The sequence below is a fragment of the Onychostoma macrolepis genome, chromosome 08, assembly GCF_012432095.1.
Source record: "Onychostoma macrolepis isolate SWU-2019 chromosome 08, ASM1243209v1, whole genome shotgun sequence".
Lineage (NCBI taxonomy): Eukaryota > Metazoa > Chordata > Actinopteri > Cypriniformes > Cyprinidae > Onychostoma > Onychostoma macrolepis.
The window spans coordinates 28,481,341-28,507,337 of NC_081162.1; the positions used below are offsets into that span (position 1 = coordinate 28,481,341).

Consider the following 25,997-nt stretch of genomic DNA (forward strand, 5'->3'; position numbering starts at 1 on the left):
GTCGATTTTGTTCGATTATCAGATATAAATGTCGATTTATTTTATTTGATTATCAGATATAAATGTCGGTTTATTTTGTTCGATTAACAGATTTAAATGTCAGTCGATTTTGTTCTATTATCAGATATAAATGTCGGTTTATTTTGTTCGATTAACAGATTTAAATGTCGGTCGATTTTGTTCTATTATCAGATATAAATGTCGGTTTATTTTATTTGATTATCAGATATAAATGTCGGTTTATTTTGTTCGATTAACAGATTTAAATGTCAGTCGATTTTGTTCGATTATCAGATATAAATGTCGGTTTATTTTATTCGATTAATCAGATATAAATGTCGGTCGATTAACAGATATAAATGTCGGTTTATTTTGTTCGATTATCAGATTTAAATGTCAGTCGATTTTGTTCGATTATCAGATATAAATGTCGGTCGATTTTGTTCGATTAATCAGATTTAAATGACGGTCGATTTTATTCGATTAACAGATATAAATGTCGGTCGATTTTATTCGATTAACAGATATAAATGTCGGTCGATTTTGTTCGATTATCAGATTTAAATGTCGGTCGATTTTGTTCGATTATCAGATTTAAATGTCGGTCGATTTTGTTCGATTATCAGATTTAAATGACGGTCGATTTTATTCGATTAACAGATATAAATGTCGGTCGATTTTGTTCGTTTATCAGATTTAAATGTCGGTCGATTTTATTCGATTATCAGATATAAATGTCGGTCGATTTTGTTCGATTATCAGATTTAAATGACGGTCGATTTTATTCGATTATCAGATTTAAATGTCGGTCGATTTTGTTCGATTATCAGATTTAAATGTCGGTCGATTAACAGATATAAATGTCGGTCCATTTTGTTCGATTATCAGATAAAAATGCCGGTTTATTTTATTCGATTAACAGATTTAAATTTTGGTCGATTTTGTTTGATTATCAGATTTAAATGTCAGTCGATTATGTTCGATTATCAGATATAAATGTCGGTTTATTTTATTCGATTATCAGATATAAATGTCGGTTTATTTTATTCGATTATGAGATATAAATGTTGGTCGATTTTATTCGATTATCAGATATAAATGTCGGTTTATTTTATTCGATTATCAGATTTAAATGTCAGTCGATTTTGTTCGATTATCAGATAAAAATGTCGGTTTATTTTATTCGATTAACAGATTTAAATTTTGGACGATTTTGTTTGATTATCAGATTTAAATGTCAGTCGATTTTGTTCGATTATCAGATAAAAATGACGGTTTATTTTGTTCGATTAACAGATTTAAATTTCGGTCGGTTTTGTTTATCAGATTTAAATGTCAGTTGATTTTGTTCGATTATCAGATATAAATGTCGGTTTATTTTATTCGATTAACAGATATAAATGTTGGTCGATTTTGTTCGATTAACAGATTTAAATGTCAAACGGGTTTGTTTGATTAACAGATATATATGTTTGTCGATTTTGTTCAATTAAAGTATTTAAATGTCAGTCGATTTTGTTCCATAAACAGATTTAAATCTCAGTTGTTTTTGATCGATTAACAGATTTAAATGTTATTCGGTTTCATTCTAGTGAGAGATTTAACAAATTAATTATGACACAAATTGAATGCTGCTGTAAAGCTCTACATAACTTACTAGTGTCCTTCATCTCAAACACAATAAGTGATTTATATCTCAATATAAGTTCATATTTCATCATTGTCTTTAAATAATCGTCAGATCTGTTCCTCATGACTTGATATTGTGTTGCTTGTATTTGTGCAGATGATTGTTGATCTGCTGGTGGAAGATGATTTGTCCCAGCTGACTGTGAGACGCCTGGTTCAGTGCTTTATCCTGCAAACACAGTTTAAAGGTCTCGCTGGATAAATGCGCGCGACAGACGGTTGGATGCCACACGTGAAACAGGCTGCGTGACGGAGCGCGAACCACCATCAGACTGCTGTGGAGGAACTTCCTGTAGAGATGGAACATCTTCTGTAGCTCCGCCTTTCACATCAAATCCACCTTAGAGAAAACAGAAGATCAAACACGCAAAACTCAACCACACAGCAGAATCTCACTGTATTACCTGTGTTGATGAAGTCTGATCTGTACTGGCACGTCGTCCCAAAGTCAAAATCCTTCCAGAAGCCAAAATCTTTCTTGATCACCTACCAATTAAAAGCACATTTTCCCAAGACTTAAGAAAAGACATCATACAGCTTTCACAATCATATGTTTGTGTGAAGTTATATAACAACCAACACAGAATAAAGGAGAACCTACCAGCTGATCTTCAGCAGAAGGGATGTGCTGACCATAGATGACCTCTGGATTATACAGGCTGAACATCACTGGATAAAACACCTTTTTACCTGTGAGGACACATACACACAAAAGAGTTCAATAGCGCCCTCTTAAGGCTGGAAATTACATTGTTTCTGACTCAAATCATGTGCTGCATAATGAATTTGTACTTCTACCATCTAATAAATACCAAGATTTAATGAAGGGAGACTTAAATACTCTTTTGTGCATCAAGCTGTCATAGAATTGAATAAGACATATGAAAAATCTAAATTACAGTAACAGCAGTCATGTGTCTATTGTGAAATGTTATATTTGTTATATAAGATAGTAAAAACTGGTGATCCATGTGGTAATAATTGCTAATAAATGTGCTTTCACGCAAGAATATATAATATACCACATATCACATATATAGTCTGTCTATATATATATATATATATATATATATATATACACTATATATATATATATATTTATATATATAATTGGTGTAGAAGCAATTTTCACTCAGAAACTGCTTGTAAATTTCACAGTTAAGTACTTGGAAACAGCAAGTGAAACACTGAATAAAACACAAAATTCTGAAGTAGAAAGACTGAAATGATATTTTCTTGTAAAACAATTAAACAAACAAACAAACAAAACAATATATATATATAGTACTAGTGTACTTAACCATAACTTTCAGGGAAGAGAACAAATTTGAAAGACTTTAAAAAGCTGATGTAAATAAAGAAGAAAATTCATTTTATTGATTGTATCTTCATTGTTTACTCTCGTTTAGAACAAAACTGGCCATTATGTAAATCCCTTAATTACTTTTTCAGACTTCTCAGCTATGACAACTGATCATAGTTTGCTCAAATTTTGGTCGCATCGTATCAAGGTCAGACTGATTTCCATGATTCCTCCCATTGATTTGCATGCAATTAACAAAAATCAGCACAGAAAACCTTTATTGTAGCCTGTCAAAGACTAAACTACGAAATACATATGATTTTTTTAAATGTAAGAATCAAAGTTTTGTTGAAATTAAAGACTCGGACAGAATTCACTGTTTCTTTATCTAGTTCAGTTTCACAGTCAAAAAGTCTGTGAAAGGATTTTTTTGGTTGTTAAGTTTTTTGGATCTCAGTTGTTTCAGCACTGAAAAGAAGTATGAGAAACCAACATAATTGTTACTATTTACACCAGCTACAAATAAGTACTACGTACACTATTACAAAAAAATTGTATTTAGTATTATCCTTAGTTGTAGTTATTTGCAACAATATTTAAAAAACAGAATAAGCATGCATTTCTCATATTTTATTGTTTTTTAGTCTCTGACAAGCTACAATATGATGTTTTGTGTTTTTACATGAATCTTGATTTTTGGAGAAATGCATGGAAACTAATGTGGGTCAAGTTGACCTGCAACACAAAAGGCAATGCTTTTCAACACAACAGGGTTACTTTGAAACCCCCGATGTGCATTTGAGACACTGCCGCACTTATATATGTGCTAGACACCATATATTACAGTATTGACTGATCTGAATCCAAAGGATTACTCGTATCATTGTTATATATCGCCCAGAACTGAAACCTGCTCTGTGGTAAAGCCATGACAATATGACTGTCTGTGAAGCTGCTTTGAAATGACGTGTCTTGTGAAAAGAGCCACACCAATACAATGGACTTGATTTTATTAATTTTGAAAGAATTGTTCACAGATTTAGGTTTCTGTACCTGGTTCTGTGTTCATACGGCAGGAGTTCAGGAACTCTGCGCTAAACCGAACGTTCACATCACAGAAAAACAGGAGGACGTTGCTTCGCTTCCAGGCTCGAGCGCCGGCGTCCAGGCCTCGTCTTCTGGAGAAGGCTTCGTTCAGACGGATCAGAGTCACATTCCTGTATTTCATTCTCCTGCGGGACAGAGACTCGTCTAGAGTTGCTTCATGATGACTCACTGTGTTGTGATGCAGCCCATACGGAAAATATAGTTTAAATATATGCTGTAAACTGTGAAACTCAATGAAATATATTTCTGAAATTGAAAATATATTTAGTTTTAACTTTCATATACCAAAATATATTTCAAAATGAATGTCGGGGTCAAAAATACATTTCCAATCTTACATTATCCTACATTTTTGATTGATTCATTATTTATTTTTATTCCAGTGTATTACATGTTCACATGTTGCAGACATATTTTTTTTAAATATGTCAATGTATTTTCTTGGATTGAAATATATGAGGGCAAAATATATTTTTTAAATGATTTTTAAAAAATTATATTTTTTAAATATATATTCAAAATATACAAAAACAAAAATAGCCTAAAAATATATTGGTAGAAAATAATATATTTTGAAACATATTTTAGCATAAATATGCCCAATTTTTTGCTATATGGGACTAACAGATATTTTATCTTAATTTAATTTTTTATTTTTCAGAAAACAAGATTTAAGACTGCTTCTCAAGTAAATATATCTTGATTGTTTAGATATTTGTTCTGGAAAACAAGACGTGTGAATGTATTTCCTTGGATTAAAATATATGGATATATTTATATTTTTAAAATATATCTTCAATAACCAAAAAACATATTGGTAGAAAGTATATTTATGTAAATATATTTTAAAACATATTTTAGCAAATATATATATATATATATATATATATATATATATATTTTATTTTATTTTATTTTTATTTTTTTTGCTGTATGGGAGAGAGATTTATTATTTATTTTTTTGTATTTATTGAATTTATTTTCTCTACCTTGACATTACATCCAGAATTCTTTTCACTTCATGCATCTTTTCTGACCCAAAAAGCACCACGGTGAGATGCGTCCGTCCATCCTGATGAATGCAAGCGTCACTGAGACACACGGAGAGGAGATGAAGCATCACATGACGTGCAAACTCACCGATGGTCAAAAGAGGTTGGGTTTTACCTGAAATGTTGCACGAATTGTCTGAATGTGTCCACTGTGTCGGCCAGCGGTAGGATTATATTGATGAGGATCTGAGACGCATCCATCAGTTCCTCCTTCACCTTCATCAGCGGTGCGAACGGACGGAAGAACACCAGCCTCCTGAAGTCTGGAGCGCCGTTTTCTCTGAACGTGAGATCATATAACGTTCCTTTGTCCCTCTCTGTGCGAAAGATTCCTGCCATTCAAGAGAAATTACATTTGAAGCAGCCTCTACTGTAAAAAATCAGCATCATTTTAACAACAAAAGACTGTATAAATGCTGCAACCTGTTCATTTTTTAAAAATAGTTTGAATGTAATTTTACAGTAATATTAAATCAAGTCATCTTATAATTTACATTTGTCATAAAAATTTTGTTAGTTTTTGCTTAAAACAAGCAAAAATATCTGCCAATGGGGCAAGAAAAATAATCTTGAATTAAGATTATTTTTCTTGCCCCATTGGCAGATATTTTTCAGATATTGGCAGATATTTTTGCTTGTTCTAAGCAAAAACTAACAAAATTTTTATTATATATATATATATTTTTTTTTTAAATTTTATATATATATATATATATATATATTCTTTTTTTTTTTTAAAGAAAACAAGACATAATATCTTAAGTAATTTTACTTGTACAGTAAATTCATCTCGATTCAAGAATTTTTTATATTTATACTAGAAAACAAGACACAAACACACTAAGTAAGAGAATGATTTTTTGCAGTGCAGATTAGTTTTTTTCAGGGTAATGAATCTGCCTTGAAGTAATATATTGACCTTCATAGAAATGTTGAGGAGAGTAAATCCTGCGGTGCTGGGGTTCGTTTAGCAGATGCAGCGCTGCTTCTAATGCCTCGTTTAGCTCGTTCCTGCGGTCCTGACGAACCGGACTTTCCACCGGGAGCCTGGCCAGTCCGCTTTCCAGCTGATAGACCCTGCGGAGGGTGAAGGTCTCAAACGGCAGCACCGCAAACTCATTGAGCAGCCGTTCTCCGGTGAAGACCTCGGCCCGTCGGAGCTGCTTCTGCAGGAACTCCTCCAGCTCGGACTGGCTGTGTTCCTCGAGCTCCACAGCGGATCTCTGCAGCTCTGCTCTCAGCTGTGAGATCCGTCTGGTGAGGTTCCTGCTGTGCTGGAGATAGCTCCGCTCATGCTGCTGCAGTAAAGCCTTGAATGCATCTTCCCCTGCTGGACGTCTGGACCGGGTTTGGCTCGGAGACCTGCAGGCCTGACGGTACAGGAGCAGAACGAAGCAGAAGAGCAGTGCACAAATCACACGCTTTCCCAGAAACCATCGCCTCTGCATGACTGACTGACTGCTTTCTGACTAAACACACACAGCTCTGGTCCAACAATGCAATGATTTGTGCAACTAAAGACAGTGTTTTAGTAGAAACATGATGTGATTTCATCCGTTGCTTTGGTTCAGAATTCAGTTTTTTCTTGACGCTGACAACAATTCCAGCAAGAGTGCATCTGAAATCCCAAAAACAAACAGGCGTCGATACACTGAAAAAAAAGAGTTTTGTCTTGTTTTCTAGTAGAAATATCTAAACATTCTCGAATCAAGATGCATTTACTGTACAAGTAAAATGATTTAAGATATTAAGTATCAAAATTTTGTGAGTTTTTGCTTAAAACAAATAAAAATAATCTTAATTCAAAGGCTAAACAAGATTATTGTTCTTACCCCATTGGCAGATATTTTTGCTTGTTTTAAGCAAAAACTAACAAAATATTTATATATATATATATATTTATTTTTTTATTTTTTTTGCAGAAAACAATACAAAATATCTGAAGTCATTACTTATACAGTAAATTCATCTTTATTCAAGAATTTTTAGATATTTATACTAGAAAACAAGACAAAAACACTAAGCAAGAGAATAATTTTTTGGATTTGGTTGTGCACGTTCAATGCACTAATAAACAAAAATGAAACCACTGAAAAATATAAATGTCAAGATAAATACAATCAAGCAATTTTTATCAATTTTATCAAGCAACAAGCATTTTTAATTTGTTACTCGAAACTATAAGTAAATGTTAACTGAAATGAAATATTTAAAAATTAAACTTATTCCAGCTAGTTGCCAAGGCAACATTAAGTTGAAGTAATAAATTACTAAAACTAAATAAGCTAAGACTAAAAATTCATACAAATTTAATTAATCATTAATAAAAATCAATAATAAAATATAACTAATAAAAAATACAAAAACAACATTATTTTTAAAGTATTAAAATTACTCAAATTAAAGTTAAAACAAAAAAATTAAACAAAGTATTAATAAAAAAAAAAAGTATATCATTTAAATAACACTGATCTGTAACAATAACCATTTACTGAAATAAATTTTGTGTTAAAACAGAAATATGAGCATGTGTATGTGTGGCTATTCACATGTGAATTCACTATTTCTCGGTTTAATACTGTAAGTGACACAATCTGAATTGTAAAAAGCGCTATATAAATAATGGAGAAGAAGAAAAAAAGGTTATTTTCAGCAGATAACACCATATTTGCTAAATGAAATCCAATACTATTTTTTGCTGCTGATGTCAAAAATAGCGTCTGCTTTGTTGGAGAGAGTCACACTTTCTCACTAAATATGATGCATTTTGTAGCATTTTTGTTTATAAGATGAATTAGTCTTAAACACCACAAACACATTCATGTCTTCATCTGAGCCAGATCACAACTGTTCAGTTCTCAGCCCTTTTTCACATGCATGACATTATTCGATGCCTGATCAGAAGAAAATGCAAACATGATCCAGATGTTTCTGCTTTTACTGCATCCAAACAGCCACAGAAAAGCACACATTTTGTGAAAAAGGCTTATTTATCTATAAACTTGAGTTTATGTAAAGTTCTTTGACAATAAATGGAGTATTTTAACTTATTTTCCCACTCCTTTGCTGATTTCATGATGCATTTTTAATACTTTTTGTCATTTGACAGCTTTCGTTATTTTGATATTACAGTTGATAACTATATAATCTGAAAAACCCTCTTATTTTGTTTTCATTAATATTTTTAAACCCAGCATCATCAAATAAGGTAATATTGGGCCTTTTTTTTTTTTATGCAAATACGCAGAATATTTTCCCAAGATGTAGGACTGTGTAATATTTGTCATATTATTTTGCACATTTTTCATGTATCCAATAAACTGATTTAAAACATTTCAGATCATTATTTCCTATTTTCACATTTTTTCACCTCCAGTTGGACAAAAAAAAAAAAAACTCTTGAGATAAAATTGTAAATATGTAATCTCACATAAAATTTAAATATGATTGTAAAAACACTGTTTTATGACGTTATAATCAGTAATTAGCTACATGGTGCATTCCTGTTTTAAATGATTTGAACAGCATTTATTAAATCAAGCCAAAGTCTACTTACTGTTGTTGATCAGCAGGTAATGTTCAGATTCAGCTCATAAATGCAAGCTGCATTGAAATGTTTACCCTGTCCAGCATGTTTGCATATTACCGGCGGGATCCTGAAGGGGCCCTCTGTGTGCAGCGGCTCCGCCGTGAGGCATCATGGGTAATGCAGAGAGCCGCTCAGTGAGCGCTCTGTTGGGCTCCACGCGACTCCTCCCAACAAAACCATGAAAGACCGGCTGTTCTACAGGTGCTAGAGTTCAGGGCCGTATTCACAAAACATCTTCAGGCTAAAAGTAGCTCATAACTCACAGATTTAGGAGAAAATCTTAAAAATAATAGGTGTGTCAGTCCTAAATTTAGGACTCCTACATTATTGCTCTAAGAGTATTTTAGCACTAAAACTAGCTCCTAAATCTGTGAAAGGTTAGGAGCAGTGAAGAGGAGACCGAAGTCACAAACTACTTGGTTTTATTTTATGTTTGCATGCCGTAATTATTCTACTCTGTTAATTAAAAGGCTGTTTACATGCATATTCACTCATTTGAAGCATACAATTAGATGAACATATACACATATATTTACTGAGTGAAAATTGTTTATTTCAGTGCAAATAAATTAGTTCCGTCAAACTGTTTTTTTTTTTAACTTGTTCATCTTTAATGGAGACAAACATAGAAAGGATGAACACATTGATACGCAGAAGGACATAGCACTTAAAGATAAGTGTTTTTAATTAATACAGTTAGTCAGAAAGATCTCAGAAGAGAGAAAGGCACTATTTACAACACAAGCAAACAGAGATGAAACTCTTGAACAGCAAACAACCAAAAAGACACTTGAACTGAACTCGCAGTGTAAAAATATACATTTGTGGCTAAGGACAGAAGCTCAAGAGAACCAACAAAACAGGTTCGTTTTATTCTGTGTTTGGCATACAGCAGTTGAAGAGAGAAAACAAACCAGGCACATCAAAATCTCGATCGCATCAGAGAAGCTTTCTATATAACGTACGGTTATTAATGACAAAAGAGAAACCGGCTGGAAACACAGATTTTGTTCCAGTGAAAAGGTCTGAGCGGAAGCCTACGATCCAACCATGTCATAGACGTAGATGTGATAGTCGTCTTCAAACTTGATGAAGTAAACGGAGGGTTTGGCCTGAACCTGCTGGATGATGGTGCCCATCCTCTGCGTGCCGTCCTTATTCTCACACTCCACCTGCTTCCCAACCAGCGTGTCGCTCACTTCACCCGGCTCTCCGAGCTCCGCCGGATCATCTGATGGAGGAAAACGCTTCGTGATGAATGTTTAGACATCCATGGAACCACAGAAGGTTGTTTATAGTGCAAAAAGGTTCTTTAAAATATTCATACTGAGAAAAAAAAAAAAATAAATAATAATAATAATAATAATGGAATGGAATCACTGCGAAAACCCCTTGTGCAACCTTTATTTTTATGAGTGTAGAGTCATTAGTCTGATTCAAATCGTGAGTTTGGGACCGTTTGTGAGTCTTTTTGACTGATTCGTGGTAAGGAATCGTTTAGAGAGTCATTTGTTCGTGATTCAGACTGCACTGTTCACACTGTAGTCATTAAACTGATGTTTGACACTGTTTGTGAATCTTTCAGACTGATTCATTACAGTGAATTGATAACACAGTCATTTGTTGAGTCGGACTCCTCTGTTCACACTGTAGCCATTAGACTGATTCAAATTGTGAGTTTAAGACTCTTTGTGAGTCTTTTTGACTGATTCATTACAGTGAATCAGTTAGAGAGTCATTTGTTCATGAATCAGACACCACTGTTCACACTGTAGTCATCAGACTGATTCAAATTGTGAGTTTGGGACTGTTTGGAAGTCTCTTCGACTGATTCATGACAAGGGAATCATTTAGAGAGTCGTTTGTTAATGAATCAGACACCACTTTTCACACTATTAGAATGATTCATATTATATGTTTGACAGTTTGTGAATCTTTCAGACTGATTCATTACAGTGAATTGATAACACAGTCATTTGTTCATGAGTCAGACTCCTCTGTTCACACTGTAGTCATTAGACTGATTCAAATTGTGAGTTTAAGACTCTTTGTGAGTCTTTTTGACTGATTCATTACAGTGAATTGATAACACAGTCATTTGTTCATGAGTCAGACTCCTCTGTTCACACTGTAGTCATTAGACTGATTCAAATTGTGAGTTTAAGACTCTTTGTGAGTCTTTTTGACTGATTCATTACAGTGAATTGGTTAGAGAGTCATTTGTTCATGAGTCAGACTCCACTGTTCACACTGTAGTCATTAGACCGATTCAAATTGTGAGTTTAAGACTCTTTGTGAGTCTTTTGACTGATTCATTACAGTGAATTGATAACACAGTCATTTGTTCATGAGTCAGACTCCTCTGTTCACACTGTAGCCATTAGACTGATTCAAATTGTGAGTTTAAGACTCTTTGTGAGTCTTTTGACTGATTCATTACAGTGAATCAGTTAGAGAGTCATTTGTTCATGAATCAGACACCACTGTTCACACTGTAGTCATCAGACTGATTCAAATTGTGAGTTTGGGACTGTTTGGAAGTCTCTTGACTGATTCATGACAAGGGAATCATTTAGAGAGTCGTTTGTTAATGAATCAGACACCACTTTTCACACTATTAGAATGATTCATATTATATGTTTGACAGTTTGTGAATCTTTCAGACTGATTCATTACAGTGAATTGATAACACAGTCATTTGTTCATGAGTCAGACACCTCTGTTCACACTGTAGTCATTAGACCGATTCAAATTGTGAGTTTAAGACTCTTTGTGAGTCTTTTTGACTGATTCATTACAGTGAATTGATAACACAGTCATTTGTTCATGAGTCAGACTCCTCTGTTCACACTGTAGTCATTAGACTGATTCAAATTGTGAGTTTAAGACTCTTTTGAGTCTTTTTGACTGATTCATTACAGTGAATTGGTTAGAGAGTCATTTGTTCATGATTCAGACTGCACTGTTCACACTGTAAAGAACCTTTTTTGGTTCTCCAAAGAACCTTTCAGGGATCAGTTCTTAAAAGAACCATTTTTCTTAGTGTGAAGAACATTTTAATTATCTGAAGAACCATTTTGCACTATAAAGAACCATGGATGTTTGGAAGTTTCTTCACTGAACCATCGATGCCAATAAAGAAGCTTTATTTTCAAGAGTGAACTGACTCACTCACCTGAATCCGGAAGTATCCGAAGGTCCCCGTCTTTATAATCCTGCATCAGCTGGTACATGTACAGCATTGGATCCTTCTCATATGTTATGAAGAACCACGCAGGCATGCTGGGAGCCCTGGAGAGCACCAAACCCCTCCACTCATCCTTGGAGCCGTCATCCGTCTCAAACAGATGAATCACCGGCCTTCCCAGCAGCTGATCCGCCAGTCGAGTGTCACTGACCCGAAACGAGGCGATTTCCCCGGGGAAAACCTCCAGATTCTGAACCCTCTGATCTTTGAAGATCTCCAGGCCATAAACACAGTCCACTCCATCATACTTGATGAGGTAGAGAGACGAGTTGACAGACACTTGGACTAGTACCGTCCCCGTCCACAGAGACACCGGACTGTAGCCGTCTTCCTTCCATTTGTGTTGTATTCGACAGCCCACGATGCTTTCACTGAGAGACGCAGCAGGGCTGCTGTGATGCATGTGTTTGTGCCTGATAAACACACAGCAGAGCATTACAATAATTTCCTCATTCTAGTCTGTTTGCAAAAAATTGTTCATCTACAAAAGACTCACAGAATCACAGAAAAGTACTCAGCATTGTCATTATCGTTAACTTATCCATTTTTATTTTATGCCAAAAATCATTAGGATATTAAGATCATGTTCCATGAAGATATTTTGTAAATTTCCTACTGTAAATATATCAAAACTTCATTTCTGATTAGTAATATGCATTGCTAAGAACTTCATTTGCACAACTTTAAAGGAGATTTTCTCAATATTTTGATTTTTTTGCACCCTCAGATTCCAGATTTACAAATAGTTGTATCTCAGACAAATATTGTCCAACAAACCATACATCAATGGAAAGATTATTTATTCAGCTTTCATATGATGTATAAATCTCAATTTCACCAAATTGACTCTTATGACTGGTTTTGTGCTCCATGTTTAGTTCCCGAGTGTGTTTAGTATTAATACTGTAGCTAGAGTTACTAAAACATTTCTGTTTCTAGTTGGCAGAGAGTAGGAATATATTTATCACAGTACTGATGTGAGCATGTTGCATTCCACATGTAAATAAATATTTAAATCTGCATATTAGTTTTTAATAGTTATTTAATTATCATTACATTTCCTTTGTCAGGTAATAAGCCAGAACTTAACCTAATCTTCATTCAATTTCAGTCAGCTGTTGCCCTTAGAAGTTAATCATTACACTAAAACTATGAATAAATGAATGAATGAATGAATACATACATAAAATTGTTATTTATAAGATAAAACTACCAACAATTTGAGGGGGAATGCTAAAACTAAAACTCAATATAAAAACAAAATGCACCGTACTTTAATAACAGTGTTACTCACTTGTGAGAGCTCTTTTTCTTCATTACGGATCGGCCGGCCAACACACCACGAGCTGATCAAAACATAACGATTGGTTTATTTAGTAATGATTTAGTTCAGGTTTAGTTTAGTTTAGGTATCGTACAGGTGAGGGTCTCACCTCTAGTGTCTCTGGAGCGATGCTGGTTCATGCGGCTTCTGTAGGAACACTCCATCCGCTCCAATCAGATCATCCTCCTGATTCAACAAACACTGGCTGCATCACACAATCTACTGAGTGCCCGAGCTAGACAGCATTTTTGAGCATGCACTAACAAAAATACAGCAAAATTGCACAAAAATCTTGACTGTACCATGGTATTTGTAGAGTACTTTGGGGTAACATGGAAAAACCAGGTTGTATTGTCTTTTAACTGAGCAATTGTACAACATTAAAACTTAAACCTGCTTATGTGCATTACAACCAGCAAGCGAATGAATCCGTGCATATGAGGAATCACATCAACATATGTGACCCTGCAGCACAGAAGCAGTCATAAGCAGCACAGCTATATTTGTAGCAATAGCCAACAATACATTGCATGGCTCAAAATTATCGAGTTTTATTTTATGCCAAAAATCATTAGGATATTAAACTTCATTTTTGATTAGTAATATGCATTGCTAAGGACTTCATTTGGACAACTTTAAAGGTGATTTTCTCAATATTTAGATTTTTTTGCACCCTCAGATTCCAGATTTTCAAATAGTTGTATCTCAGACAAATATTGTCCAACAAACCATACATCAATGGAAAGCTGATTTGTATAATGTATAAATCTCGATTTTAAAAAACTGACCCTTATGACTGGTTTTGTGCTCCTGGGTTACAAACGTAAAGTGGGTATGAAGTTAACTACAGCAAAACAATGTAAACACACACACACACACACACACTCACTCACTGTCCGGCTCTCATTGCAAACTTGTGTCTCGCTGCTTCACGCTGTTTTTGGCTTTAATTCTGCACAATTACTTTAAAGTAATAGTCAAACAAACTAATTCAGCAAAAGTGTGCCTCGCGTTTCTTCTGCACAGCGCGGGCACGAGCAGATTGACGGGAGCGCGCCTCATTCAATACAAACAAGCACACGTGGTATTTAACAGAAATCACGATTTAACGCGTTTGAAATTAGACATTTTCTCAATAAATACAGAAAGGCAATTATTTCGATCGGTTGTATTTCATGTGTTCGAATCGAGTTTAAAATAGTTCGATTATCTTGAGCAATTCGTTTGTAACCAAATGCTAACGTACCGAGAAACCGGAATATGAACAGCTATCTTGTGTCATGTGTTCTAAACAACTGTAAATAATCACGAAATCAAGTCAGAATTAAAGTTTTTTTTTTTAATCTAAATAAATAAATAAATAAAGTTGTTTCTGAATCACCTGTAGCGCCGCCTATACGATTATCTCCGCTATTGAGAATCAAATGCTCGAAGATTCGTTCTCATAAATGATCCGATGCATTCAGAGAATCTGACACTACACTGTTTTTTTGTTGTTGTTGTTTTTATCTCACCTTCCACCTCCAAATCCAACTATACTGTGAACGAGGGCTGAATTTTTGCCTATTGTTTTCAGATCTACGATTTATTTGTCAACAAAAGACTTTTATTTTGAAGTCGACTCCCGCAGACGGAAGCCGGAAGTCGGTGTTTCGGAATGTTCATGTTAGAAAGTGGAAGTGAGGAGCGTTAGCGAGAGCTGCTCGAATTCAATTAAAAAACGGCTTAATTAATTAAATCCGATCAGGATGATTGAGATCTCGAGCAGAATGTGAGAGACGGATGGAAAACATCATGCTGATCAAACGCATCAGCGTGAGTGACGTCATCCCATCACACAACAGAACTAAACTCTGTTATTGATTATAATCTAACGTACTGATGATAAACGGAGTGTTTGTTTTTGGTGTTTTTTGGCGATTCTGATTATCTTTTTGAGTGTGTTGTGTGTTTTTGTCTGTCACATGGTTCATATGGATATATAATGGCAGATTAAAGTTAATAATTTTTAGGATTTGTGTATTTAACCTTTAACCTTTCGTCTATAATGCGTTTATATCAAATACTAAACTCCTTCTTAGTTTACTCTGATGATGTGGGTCAGATCTGATCAGAAACACACCTGCATCATTCATAATGACCTGTCATTTGTCCAGCTGATGTTGTGTAGTGTACATTATATTTTGCTGCTATATATATATATATATGTTGTCAGCTGTATTGAATGTGGTTGTTGTGTTGCAGCAGCGCAGTATCGGCCGGGCGAAGGTGGCCCATGCAGTGGTGGTCATCTTCTTGGAGTTTTTCGCCTGGGGTCTCCTGACCACCCCGATGCTGACGGTGAGCTTTAAACACACCAATCTGATTCTGAACAGACTGATTTTAAAATGAATTTACAGGCACAGAATTAGATTACTTCATCTGCAGTCTGTGGAAAGGGGGAAAAGGAACATACGACATATTAAAATATCCCTCTGTAATAATAATATACATAAAACATCACATAAAACTTAATGTTTAAATAATGCATCAAAAATAATAATAATATAATTACGAGTAAGTTGCACTATAATAAATAACAGTACATAGCTAAAATTCATGTATACAAATTTAAAAATGTGTGTTAAAGCAGTCAATGTGAAATTGTTCTTTTCCTTTTCATAGAACCTTATTTTATCACCAGCATGTTATTTTAGTATCATTGAGATGCTATTGTAGTTGTTATAACATTTTTGAATCACATTTTTTTTAATATTAGTAATTTTGTGTTTTTTTATTTTTATTTTAAATATGTCTGTAAAATTGTAATTATTTCTTGTTTCAGTTTTAGTTATTTTAGTATGTCAAGTTAAACTAGATGAAAATGAAAAATGCTATATAATATAAAATAAGTTTAAATTTTTTTTATTTCAAGTAATGAAAATATATTTTATGGTTTTAGTTTCAGTTTTAGTCGACTAAAACAACCTTGATTTGAACCTCGTTATTGGAGTAGATTTTATCATACATGTGTCCCTTTCAGTTTCTTTTCTGTACAGAGAAAAGAAAAATGTCTTCTGGTTTGATAATGAACCTTCCCATAATGCACTGCAGATGAAAATGTAAAACAAAGTGCTCAGGAGAACATTCATGGCCAAATGCAAATATTGAAAGTGATATGAAACTCTGTCGGCGCTGTGTTTTCTGATGTTTCCTCATTCCAGGTCCTACATGAAACATTTCCACAGCACACGTTCCTCATGAACGGCCTCATTCAGGGCGTCAAGGTGAATCCAGTGCATCTGTTGTTGTGCATTTGCATGCATTTGATGAGTTGTATTTATAATGCATTACAGCTGTGGATCATTATTTGCTGAAAAGACCAAATATCAACCCTTGTGTTTTTGTTACTGTGTAAAAGCATTGCAGTGTGTTGCGTGTGGTAACAGCAGTGTGTTTGCAGGGGTTTCTGTCGTTCATGAGCGCTCCTCTGATCGGTGCCTTGTCTGATGTTTGGGGCAGAAAGAGCTTCCTGCTGCTCACAGTGTTTTTCACCTGCGCCCCCATCCCACTAATGAGGCTCAGCCCATGGTACGGCCCTTGTGTGTGTGTGTGTGTGTGTGAGCCATCACATGACTCTCAAGTGACTAAAGCTCTTCAGCCGTGTTTAAAAGTCACTGCAGCTCATTCTGCATGAGAAACAAACCCCTCTGTAATGCATTAAAGGAATAGTTCAGTTAAAAATGCACCCACCCTCAGATCTATCTGAGATCAGGATGAGTTTGTTTCTTCATCAGGTTTGTAGAAATGTGTCTCTGCATCAGTGTCTCAGCAATGGATGCTCTGCAGTGAATGGGTGCCGTCAGAATGAGAGTCTGATAAAAACATCACAATCATCCACAGCACTCCAGTCCATCAGTTAACATCCGGAGAAGACAGAAGCTGAAACACATCCAGCATTAAGATGTTTTTAACTAAAACACCATAGAGTCCATAATCTATAATAACGCTTCCTCCAGTGAAACAGTGTTCTGGTGTGAATCAGGAGAGAAATCTGCACAGATCAAAACAGCTCTAAACAAATATGTGGCTGGGTTCTGATGAGAGAGACGACAGCAGATGCACTTTTTTTGTGTGGACTGCCGTTGATTTTATGATGAGACTATTTGTTTTTGTGGACCTGTAGATGTTTCTGTTAGTGAAATGTTTGACTTTGATTGATTCAGTACACCTAAAGCATAAAAGTGATGTGTTTGTGTTTATGTCTCTCTTCATCAGGTGGTTTTTTGCTCTGATGTCCGTATCTGGACTTTTCTCTGTTACATTCTCTGTCATATTTGCGTATGTGGCTGATATTACAGAAGAGAATGAAAGAAGCACAGCATATGGACTGGTAAGAACGCCTGTCGTCGTCATATGACACATTTTTAGTGTTAATTGTCCTTAACATTTTTTTTTTTTTTTACATTTTTAGTGTAAAAATCCTGCAATTTTTGCATTTATTACAATTTATTTTGTATATATTATGATAATATCATCCATCAGATGTTATAAATCCAGAGATCTCATATGATTCCAGTTATATAACATTTTATATGCAAAAAGGCCTAATATTACCAAATTTGATGATGCTGAGTTAAAAGCATTACTAAAAAATACTAAGGAAGAAAATAATTTTTTTGCAGGGCAGCACTAGTGTCACAGATTTTCTTACTCAGTATTTTTGTCTTGTTTTCTAGTATAAATATCTAAACATTCTTGAATCAAGATGCATTTACTTGACAAGTAAAAGAACTTAAGATATTATGTCTTGTTTTCTGTTAAAAAAAATATATATATATAAATTTTGTTAGTTTTTTGCTTAAAACAAGCAAAAATATCTGCCAATGGGGCAAGAAAAATAATCTTAATTCAAAGACTGAACAAGATTATTTTTCTTGCCCCATTGGCAGATATTTTATTTTTTACAGAGAACAAGACTTAATATCTGAAATCATTTTACTTTTACAGTAAATACATCTTGATTCAAGAATGTTTTGATATTTATACTAGAAAACAAGACAAAAACACTAAGGAAGAGAATCATTTTTTTCAGTGTGTAATTTATCCACATTGTGTGCAAGAAATAGACACTGATAATGCATCAAAATGCATCATTGGACACGTTGCCTGTTGGTCTTGGGTTTCAGGTTTCTGCCACGTTCGCAGCGAGTTTAGTGATGAGTCCGGCTATAGGAGCGTTCCTGTCCTGGCGGTACGGAGACAGTCTGGTGGTTCTTCTGGCCACCATCATCGCAGTGGCTGATATTCTCTTCATTCTGCTGGTGGTGCCCGAGTCCCTGCCGGACAAAATGAGACTGTCATCGTGGGGTTCGCCTATTTCCTGGGAGCAGGCCGATCCTTTTGCTGTGAGTTACATATTTTGTGGTTTTATATTCTCTGTCTTGAATGCTAGTTATTGAGGGATGCTATTGACTAGTGATGCACCAATGTTAAAGGGTTAGTTCACCCAAAAATGAAAATTAGCCCATGATTTACTCACCCTCAAGGCATCCTAGCTGTTTATGACTGGCAAATAATGACAAATAATGCAGAATGTGTTTTGAGTTTCCAGATATTGCTGTTAATATTCTGTCTGATGATGTGAAACTCGTGGTGTTTGTGTGTGTGTGTGTGTCTCTGTCTCTCTGTGTGTGTGTGTGTGTGTGTGTGTGTGTGTCTGTCTGTCTGTCTCTCTCTCTGTGTGTGTGTGTGTGTCTGTCTCTGTCTCTCTCTCTCTGTGTGTGTGTGTGTGTGTGTGTGTGTGTGTGTGTGTGTGTCTGTCTCTCTCTCTCTGTGTGTGTGTGTGTGTGTGTGTCTGTCTCTGTCTCTCTCTCTGTGTGTGTGTGTGTGTGTGTGTGTGTGTGTGTGTGTCTGTCTCTGTCTCTCTCTCTCTGTGTGTGTGTGTTAGTCTCTGAGGAAGGTGGGTAAAGACTCCACAGTGCTCCTGATCTGTGTCACAGTGTTCCTGTCGTATCTCCCCGAGGCCGGACAGTATTCCAGCTTCTTCCTCTATCTGGGACAGGTACGTGTTTCGAAACGCTGCTCACAACCCATTTCACTCCCTCCGTATGTCAGAGTAAAACAGGGAATTCAACAAGAAATCAATGTAGCTTGGACTTGACTTGGACTTGCAAAAATGATGTTCCTCCTCAGTGTTTTTGTCTTGTTTTCCAGTACAAATACCTAAACATCCTTAAATCAAGACACAATTAGTGGAGATGCAAAATGACTTTATGTTAAAGCTGCAATTCGTAACTTTTTTTTGGGTTAAATGATCCGAAATCAACATTTGAGCAAGTACATAACCAGCCAGTGTTCAAAACGATCACCTTACTTTAGCCTGATTCACAACGGTTAGCTTATAATAATGTTTTCTGATTTGAGTGCTACGGCTAGGTTTTCCCGGGAAATTCGAGCATGCTGCTGCGTCATTACGTCACGTCTGTAAATATAAAGAAGTTGTCCCGGCTAGTAGGCTATCTCACGTCGTTTATAGCCTTTTCTCACAGCAGCTAGAATAATTAAATGCATCATTTTGATGGCGGATTATAATCCAGAAAGGATTATGTGTTTATGAAACACACGTGAATGAAATTAAATTATATTCCAGTTTTAAATATGCTTCTGATTACAGATAGCCTGAGTTTACACAAGATTTGTATTTTAAAGAAAACCAGTTAGACGGGAGCATAGTTAAAATAGTTAAAAGAATTTCTTAATATGAAATTCATCGAATGGCATGACAATTAGATATTAGACTGTACAGAAATTGAAATCTACACGCTAATACACACTATACTCATAGTCACGCAATGCTGATGTTGTTAACATGAATAATTTGAGAATAAAGTATAACAATAATAATAATTTGCATGGTTAGATGTGATATGAGCTAACCGATCGTTAGATTAAATCACCGTTGGTAGCGCGATTTATTGTAATGCTTTTTTCCTCTGTTGGTCAGAACAAACGTGGCAGACTCGTTACTTGTTCAGATGACAATATACGGTGAAAATTCTTATTTGGGTCATATATTCCAAGACTTAGGCTAGAATCTGTGATTGCGAAGTATGTAAACATCCACACATTCACCTCAAAACATTAGATTCATCCGCGCTGAAGCTAATTAATAATTCCGCACACAGCTGCAATTCCAGGTTTTCAAACAGAGATGGCGACAAAGAGGCAAAACTTACGGACTGCAGCTTTAAGTATAAACTATATATAAAATATAACTATATTAAATCTCGTTTTCTAAAAAATGCATAAAAATGAAGTGAATCTATGCTTAAAACAAGAAAAAATATCTGCTTATGGGGTCATAAAAATTTTTTTTTTGGTCACAAACTCATATAATCAATCAATATATTGATCGTATAATCGATCAAATGAAAATAAAAGCTCATTTAAATCCATAAACTCACTTACCTTTGATTTTATTCAGAAAACAAGAGTTAATATCATAAATTATTACTCAAGTATATGTATTTCAGAATTTTTCGATCTTTTAAATCTTTTTTTTTTGCAGTGCATGACCTACCTTGAATTGATCGGATTAATGATGTCTTCTGTAGAGCAGCTAAAATTGAATTCTTTTCATAATTGATGAATTTCACTACATTAAAACTGTTATTTTCCTTTGAAGCTGCTTTGAAACAATCTGTATTGTATAAAGCGATTATAGAAATAAATGTGCCTTGACTGGAGTGCTGACTTTAGAAACTGTGCGTTGTGTTTCAGGTCATTAACTTCTCCTCACAAACGATTGCTGCGTTTATTGCGATGGTGGGAATCCTGTCCATCGTAGCGCAGGTACAGACCTTCAGCTCCAGACGCTCGTTTATGAGCTGATATATGACTAATGCTGGCAAAATGAGTGTGAATGCGCACGGGCTAATTTTGAGCTTTTTTTTTTCTCATCCGAAGCGCACACATAAAGCACTCTATCCAGATACACTATACACAGATTTACAGCAGGCTAAATATATTTCAGTGTTCACACAAACATAATCTGTTATGTCTAAAGTGAACGTTTGGGGAAAAACATTGAATGTGTAACATTATATTAGATCCGTGCATTACACACAAAGATACAATAAAAATAGCTATATTTTGATTATTAGTCTAGTAATTATTATTAAGAAACATTTTCATTGGTTCTTATTTATAACAACAAAGATGCAATAAAAATAGCTATATTTTGATTATTAATCTAGTAATTATTATTAAGAAATGTTTGCATCGGTTCTTATTTATAACAACAAAGATACAATAAAAATAGCTATATTTTGATTATTAGTCTAGTAATTATTATTAAGAAAAGTTTGCATCGGTTCTTATTTATAACAACAAAGATACAATAAAAATAGCTATATTTTGATTATTAGTCTAGTAATTATTATTAAGAAATGTTTGCATCGGTTCTTATTTATAACAACAAAGATACAATAAAAAATAGCTATATTTTGATTATGAATCTAGTAATTATTATTAAGAAAAGTTTGCATCGGTTCTTATTTATAACAACAAAGATGCAATAAAAATAGCTATATTTTGATTATGAATCTAGTAATTATTGTTAAGAAAAGTTTGCATCGGTTCTTATTTATAACAACAAAGATACAATAAAAATAGCTATATTTTGATTATGAATCTAGTAATTATTGTTAAGAAACGTTTGCATCGGTTCTTATTTATAACAACAAAGATACAATAAAAATAGCTATATTTTGATTATTAATCTAGTAATTATTATTAAGAAACGTTTGCATCGGTTCTTATTTATAACAACAAAGATACAATAAAAATAGCTATATTTTGATTATTAATCTAGTAATTATTATTAAGAAACGTTTGCATCGGTTCTTATTTATAACAACAAAGATACAATAAAAATAGCTATATTTTGATTATTAATCTAGTAATTATTGTTAAGAAACGTTTGCATCGGTTCTTATTTATAACAACAAAGATACAATAAAAATAGCTATATTTTGATTATTAATCTAGTAATTATTATTAAGAAAGCGTTTGCATCGGTTCTTATTTATAACAACAAAGATACAATAAAAATAGCTATATTTTGATTATTAATCTAGTAATTATTATTAAGAAACGTTTGCATCGGTTCTTATTTATAACAACAAAGATACAATAAAAATAGCTATATTTTGATTATTAATCTAGTAATTATTAAGAAATGTTTGCATCGGTTCGTATTTATAACAACAAAGATACAATAAAAATAGCTATATTTTGATTATTAATCTAGTAATTATTATTAAGAAACGTTTGCATCGGTTCTTATTTATAACAACAAAGATGCAATAAAAATAGCTATATTTTGATTATGAATCTAGTAATTATTATTAAGAAACGTTTGCATCGGTTCTCATTTATAACAACAAAGATACAATAAAAATAGCTATATTTTGATTATTAATCTAGTAATTATTATTAAGAAACGTTTGCATCGGTTCTTATTTATAACAACAAAGATACAATAAAAATAGCTATATTGTGATTATGAATCTAGTAATTATTATTAAGAAAAGAAGTGGGGGAAAAGATGTAATGTTGCTGGTGATTTTGTTTTGGAACCTTCAGAAAACTTTAAATCAGTGTTTCTCTAAATTGGCTTTGCTGACTCCATCAGCTTCAAACAGGTGGAGCTCCGAATCCAACAAATCATGCATCATTTTGAAGGTCTTTCAGTAGAAAATGATAAAAATGAAAATTTGCTCATTGTGACTCATTTTGCCAGCAGCACAGGTCACATATACAGTTGGTTTTGCATCCTTCATGATTCTCTGTTCGTGCAGACGTTACTGTTAAGCGTTCTGATGAAGAAGATTGGGAATAAAAACACCGTGCTGCTGGGACTCGGGTTTCAGTTGTTCCAGCTGGCCTGGTACGGCTTCGGGTCTGAAGCATGGTGAGGATCCAGCATCGGTTGTAATGGAAAGTGAGCAGTGCTGTGAATGGTGTGAGTAACTGTGTGCTTGTTGATGATAGGATGATGTGGGCGGCCGGTGCCGTCGCTGCCATGTCCAGCATCACTTTTCCAGCCGTGAGCGCGCTGGTGTCTCACTGCACGGATCACGACCAGCAGGGTGAGAGACCAAACATTCTCACTCAGTTTTCAAAATAACTTATGAAAACAAGTCTTGTTTTCTGAAATGTGCATGAAAGTCAAATTAGGTGAATTTATGATTAAAACTAAACTGGAATATCAGTCAGTGGGGTCAGAAGAATACATTTTGCAGCTGTGGTTGCTGAATAAATGCATGCTAACTTTGGGTTGCATTAAAAAAAATCTTCATCGCTGTTTTTAATAGAAAAGCATAAACATTATTTGCAATTGTTGGAGTTAATTTTAGGAATTTCACTGGGTCAGCTTTTGAGAGAAGCTTCTTGTTATACCAGTTTTCATAATATACACTGCAAAAAATGATGATCTTAGTGATTTTGTCTTGTTTTCTAGTATAAATATCTAAAAATTCTTGAATCAAGTTGAATTTACTGTACAAGTAAAATAACTTAAGATATTATGTCTCTGTCAAAATGTTGTTAGTTTTTCCCTAAAACAAGCAAAAATATCTGTACAAATATTTTTTTCATTATTTTCTGTAAAATGTATTTGGTTATTTTTTTGCTTATTTTTTCCCTTGTTTGCGATACACAGATCCCATGATATTGCAGGGATTGATGGTTTGTGTCTGTTGTGTTTAGGAGCCGTTCAGGGCATGATCACAGGGATCCGAGGTCTGTGTAACGGACTCGGCCCGGCTCTGTTCGGATTCATTTTCTTCCTCTTCAATGTGGAACTGAAGGAGATGAGCCCCGTGGATCCGAGCCCCGTCTCACCCGACACTGAAGAGGTACAAGAGTCTCTGAACGCAATCACTCTGTATCTGTTTGTTTCTGTGTCTTTCTCAGGGTTCCTACGCGGTTTGGAAAAGTAGGAAGTATTTTCCAGGTTTGGAAAAGTATGGAAAAAAGAAATCAGAGTATGGAAAAGTATTTGTGTTTCCAGACTTTTGCCCATATTTAATTTTTTTTTTTTTATATAATAGAAAATTAAGAATTTAATGAAAATAAATGTATTGTACAAGATGTCAAAGTCAAAATACGACTGAATTAATTCAAGGTGCACTTTTTCATTATGCAAAATGCATTTTGGGTTTCTTCTCACAATAGCCTCAAGGACTTTTGCAAAAATAAAATATTCACAGACTTTTATGTGTGCACGAGAAATCATTAAAGGACGATGCACACAGAGCCATGTATTGTGCCATCAGCCCCTTTAGCCCTGAGGTGTCTTGGCCTCCACAGAGTATGCTTTAAAGAGGCCGAAGACCTTGAAATATTGCATACTGCCAAATTTTAAACACTTTTTTCTTTTTTTTTTCTTTTTTTACAGTACCAGTCTTTTTTATAAACCCTTAAACTTGGCAAATTTTATGCCATCAGCTTATTTCATCATGGAGGATGTGTTAAATTAGACATTAGGCCTTGATATTAGAGGTACTACCATAAGAAAAGATCAATTTTGAGCAAGTGGATTTCTATTAATTCATGTGCATCCGTGCTCTCGTTTTATTCTTAGTACGATGGCAGTGATGCACAAAGGAAATGTGTGAGCATGCAATAAAAAGTTTCTTGTGTGCATGTAAAAGACTGTTTTTTAATTATTATTTTAGGGGCACTGTATGTTAATGTCACTTAGAAAAAAAAAAACCCTGGGAAAATAAAAAATATTTACAGATGACTGTACTATATACCAAATAATGCTCCGTTTATGTTAAATATGGTCTGAAAATCTACTGAGAGCTTTGGAAATTTGAGTCTGGAAAAGTATGGAATTTTGAAATGGAAATCTGTAGGAAGCCTGCTCTCTGTTCAGCGTGTGTCTTGTCTTTCAGAAGCGTGCGATTCCTGGTCCTCCCTTCCTCTTCGGTGCTTGTACAGTTCTTCTGGCTCTGCTGGTGGCGGTTTTCATCCCGGCTCAACACGCTCCGGCGGTGAAGACCTGCAGCACGCGTGTGATGACGGAGTCTGCGAGCGGCGTCACGGAGAACGGATCGGTTCCTGTGAGCGACGAAGACAACGAGCCTCTTTTACAGGACAGCAGTTTATAAACCCAACACACTGCAAACAATGATTCTCTTACTTAGTGTTTTTGTCTTGTTTTCTAGTGTAAACATCTAAAAAACTACTTGAATCAAGATGAATTTACTGTACAAGTGAAATTACTTAAGATATTATGTCTTGTTTTCTGTAATAAAAAATAAATAAATATAAATTTTGTGAGTTTTTGCTTAAAACAAGCAAAAATGTATCTACCAATGGGGCAAGACAAATAATCTTGTTTAGCCTTTGAATTAAGATTCTTTTTCTGACCCCATCAGCAGATATATTTTTGCTTGTTTTAAGCAAAAACTCACAAAATTGTTTGATACTTTAGAAAACAAGACTTAATATCATAAATCATTTTAATTGTACAGTAAATGCATCTTGATTCAAGAATGTTTAGATCTTTATACTAGAAAACAAGACAGAAACACTAAGTAAGAAATCATGTTTTTTCAGTGCAGGAAACTCCTCCGGTTTGGGTTTTATTCCAGTGTGTCTGAAAAAGCTTTTTATTGAATGTCTAAATGTCT

General features: G+C 34.4%; 3 protein-coding genes across 9 annotated transcripts; 1 reads left to right on the forward strand and 2 right to left on the reverse strand.

Moving 5' to 3' along the window:
- Positions 1 to 1,377: 1,377 nt before the first annotated feature.
- Positions 1,378 to 6,599, reverse strand: csgalnact1b (chondroitin sulfate N-acetylgalactosaminyltransferase 1b). The gene is given in 8 exon segments (XM_058783986.1): positions 1,378 to 1,990; positions 1,992 to 2,029; positions 2,094 to 2,175; positions 2,291 to 2,379; positions 4,046 to 4,224; positions 5,089 to 5,190; positions 5,267 to 5,483; positions 6,071 to 6,599. Coding segments are annotated over 8 exon segments (1,476 nt in total). The 3' UTR covers positions 1,378 to 1,750.
- A 2,688-nt stretch (positions 6,600 to 9,287) lies between these two features.
- On the reverse strand, positions 9,288 to 14,939 carry spinb (spindlin b). Of its 6 annotated transcripts, none has more exons than XM_058784678.1 (5): positions 14,826 to 14,939; positions 13,421 to 13,497; positions 13,282 to 13,333; positions 11,916 to 12,400; positions 9,288 to 9,971 (listed from the first exon to the last, which is right to left on the reverse strand). In XM_058784678.1, exons 2-5 carry the CDS (start codon positions 13,473 to 13,475, stop codon positions 9,778 to 9,780), a joined length of 786 nt encoding a protein of 261 aa, XP_058640661.1. In that variant the 5' UTR covers positions 13,476 to 13,497; positions 14,826 to 14,939; the 3' UTR covers positions 9,288 to 9,777. The 6 variants fall into 6 exon arrangements, with proteins under 6 accessions (XP_058640661.1, XP_058640662.1, XP_058640663.1 ...); XM_058784679.1 differs by lacking the exon at positions 14,826 to 14,939 and adding an exon at positions 14,693 to 14,744; XM_058784680.1 differs by lacking the exon at positions 14,826 to 14,939 and adding an exon at positions 14,205 to 14,561 and having other exon boundaries at positions 13,421 to 13,570.
- Positions 14,940 to 14,954: 15 nt separating this feature from the next.
- Positions 14,955 to 25,606, forward strand: mfsd14bb (major facilitator superfamily domain containing 14Bb). Of its 2 annotated transcripts, none has more exons than XM_058784671.1 (12): positions 14,955 to 15,126; positions 15,559 to 15,651; positions 16,515 to 16,577; positions 16,754 to 16,881; positions 17,569 to 17,683; positions 18,480 to 18,698; positions 19,241 to 19,354; positions 21,073 to 21,144; positions 23,154 to 23,266; positions 23,347 to 23,444; positions 24,064 to 24,212; positions 25,257 to 25,606. In XM_058784671.1, exons 1-12 carry the CDS (start codon positions 15,094 to 15,096, stop codon positions 25,470 to 25,472), a joined length of 1,413 nt encoding a protein of 470 aa, XP_058640654.1. In that variant the 5' UTR covers positions 14,955 to 15,093; the 3' UTR covers positions 25,473 to 25,606. The 2 variants fall into 2 exon arrangements, with proteins under 2 accessions (XP_058640654.1, XP_058640653.1); XM_058784670.1 differs by having other exon boundaries at positions 15,556 to 15,651; positions 25,257 to 25,600.
- Positions 25,607 to 25,997: the final 391 nt, after the last annotated feature.

Excerpts from the sequence above, each read along its gene's own strand:
- spinb (XM_058784678.1), bottom strand. The coding sequence starts at position 13,475 with ATGGAGTGTTCCTACAGAAGCCGCATGAACCAGCATCGCTCCAGAGAC. Across the intron at positions 12,401-13,281 it reads AAGAAAAAGAGCTCTCACAA|GCACAAACACATGCATCACA; the intron begins GTGAGTAACACT and ends TGTGTTTATCAG. Across the intron at positions 9,972-11,915 it reads TCGGATACTTCCGGATTCAG|ATGATCCGGCGGAGCTCGGA; the intron begins GTGAGTGAGTCA and ends TTCCTCCATCAG.
- mfsd14bb (XM_058784670.1), top strand. The coding sequence starts at position 15,094 with ATGGAAAACATCATGCTGATCAAACGCATCAGC. Across the intron at positions 16,578-16,753 it reads GCCTCATTCAGGGCGTCAAG|GGGTTTCTGTCGTTCATGAG; the intron begins GTGAATCCAGTG and ends GTGTGTTTGCAG. Across the intron at positions 19,355-21,072 it reads TCTTCCTCTATCTGGGACAG|GTCATTAACTTCTCCTCACA; the intron begins GTACGTGTTTCG and ends GTTGTGTTTCAG.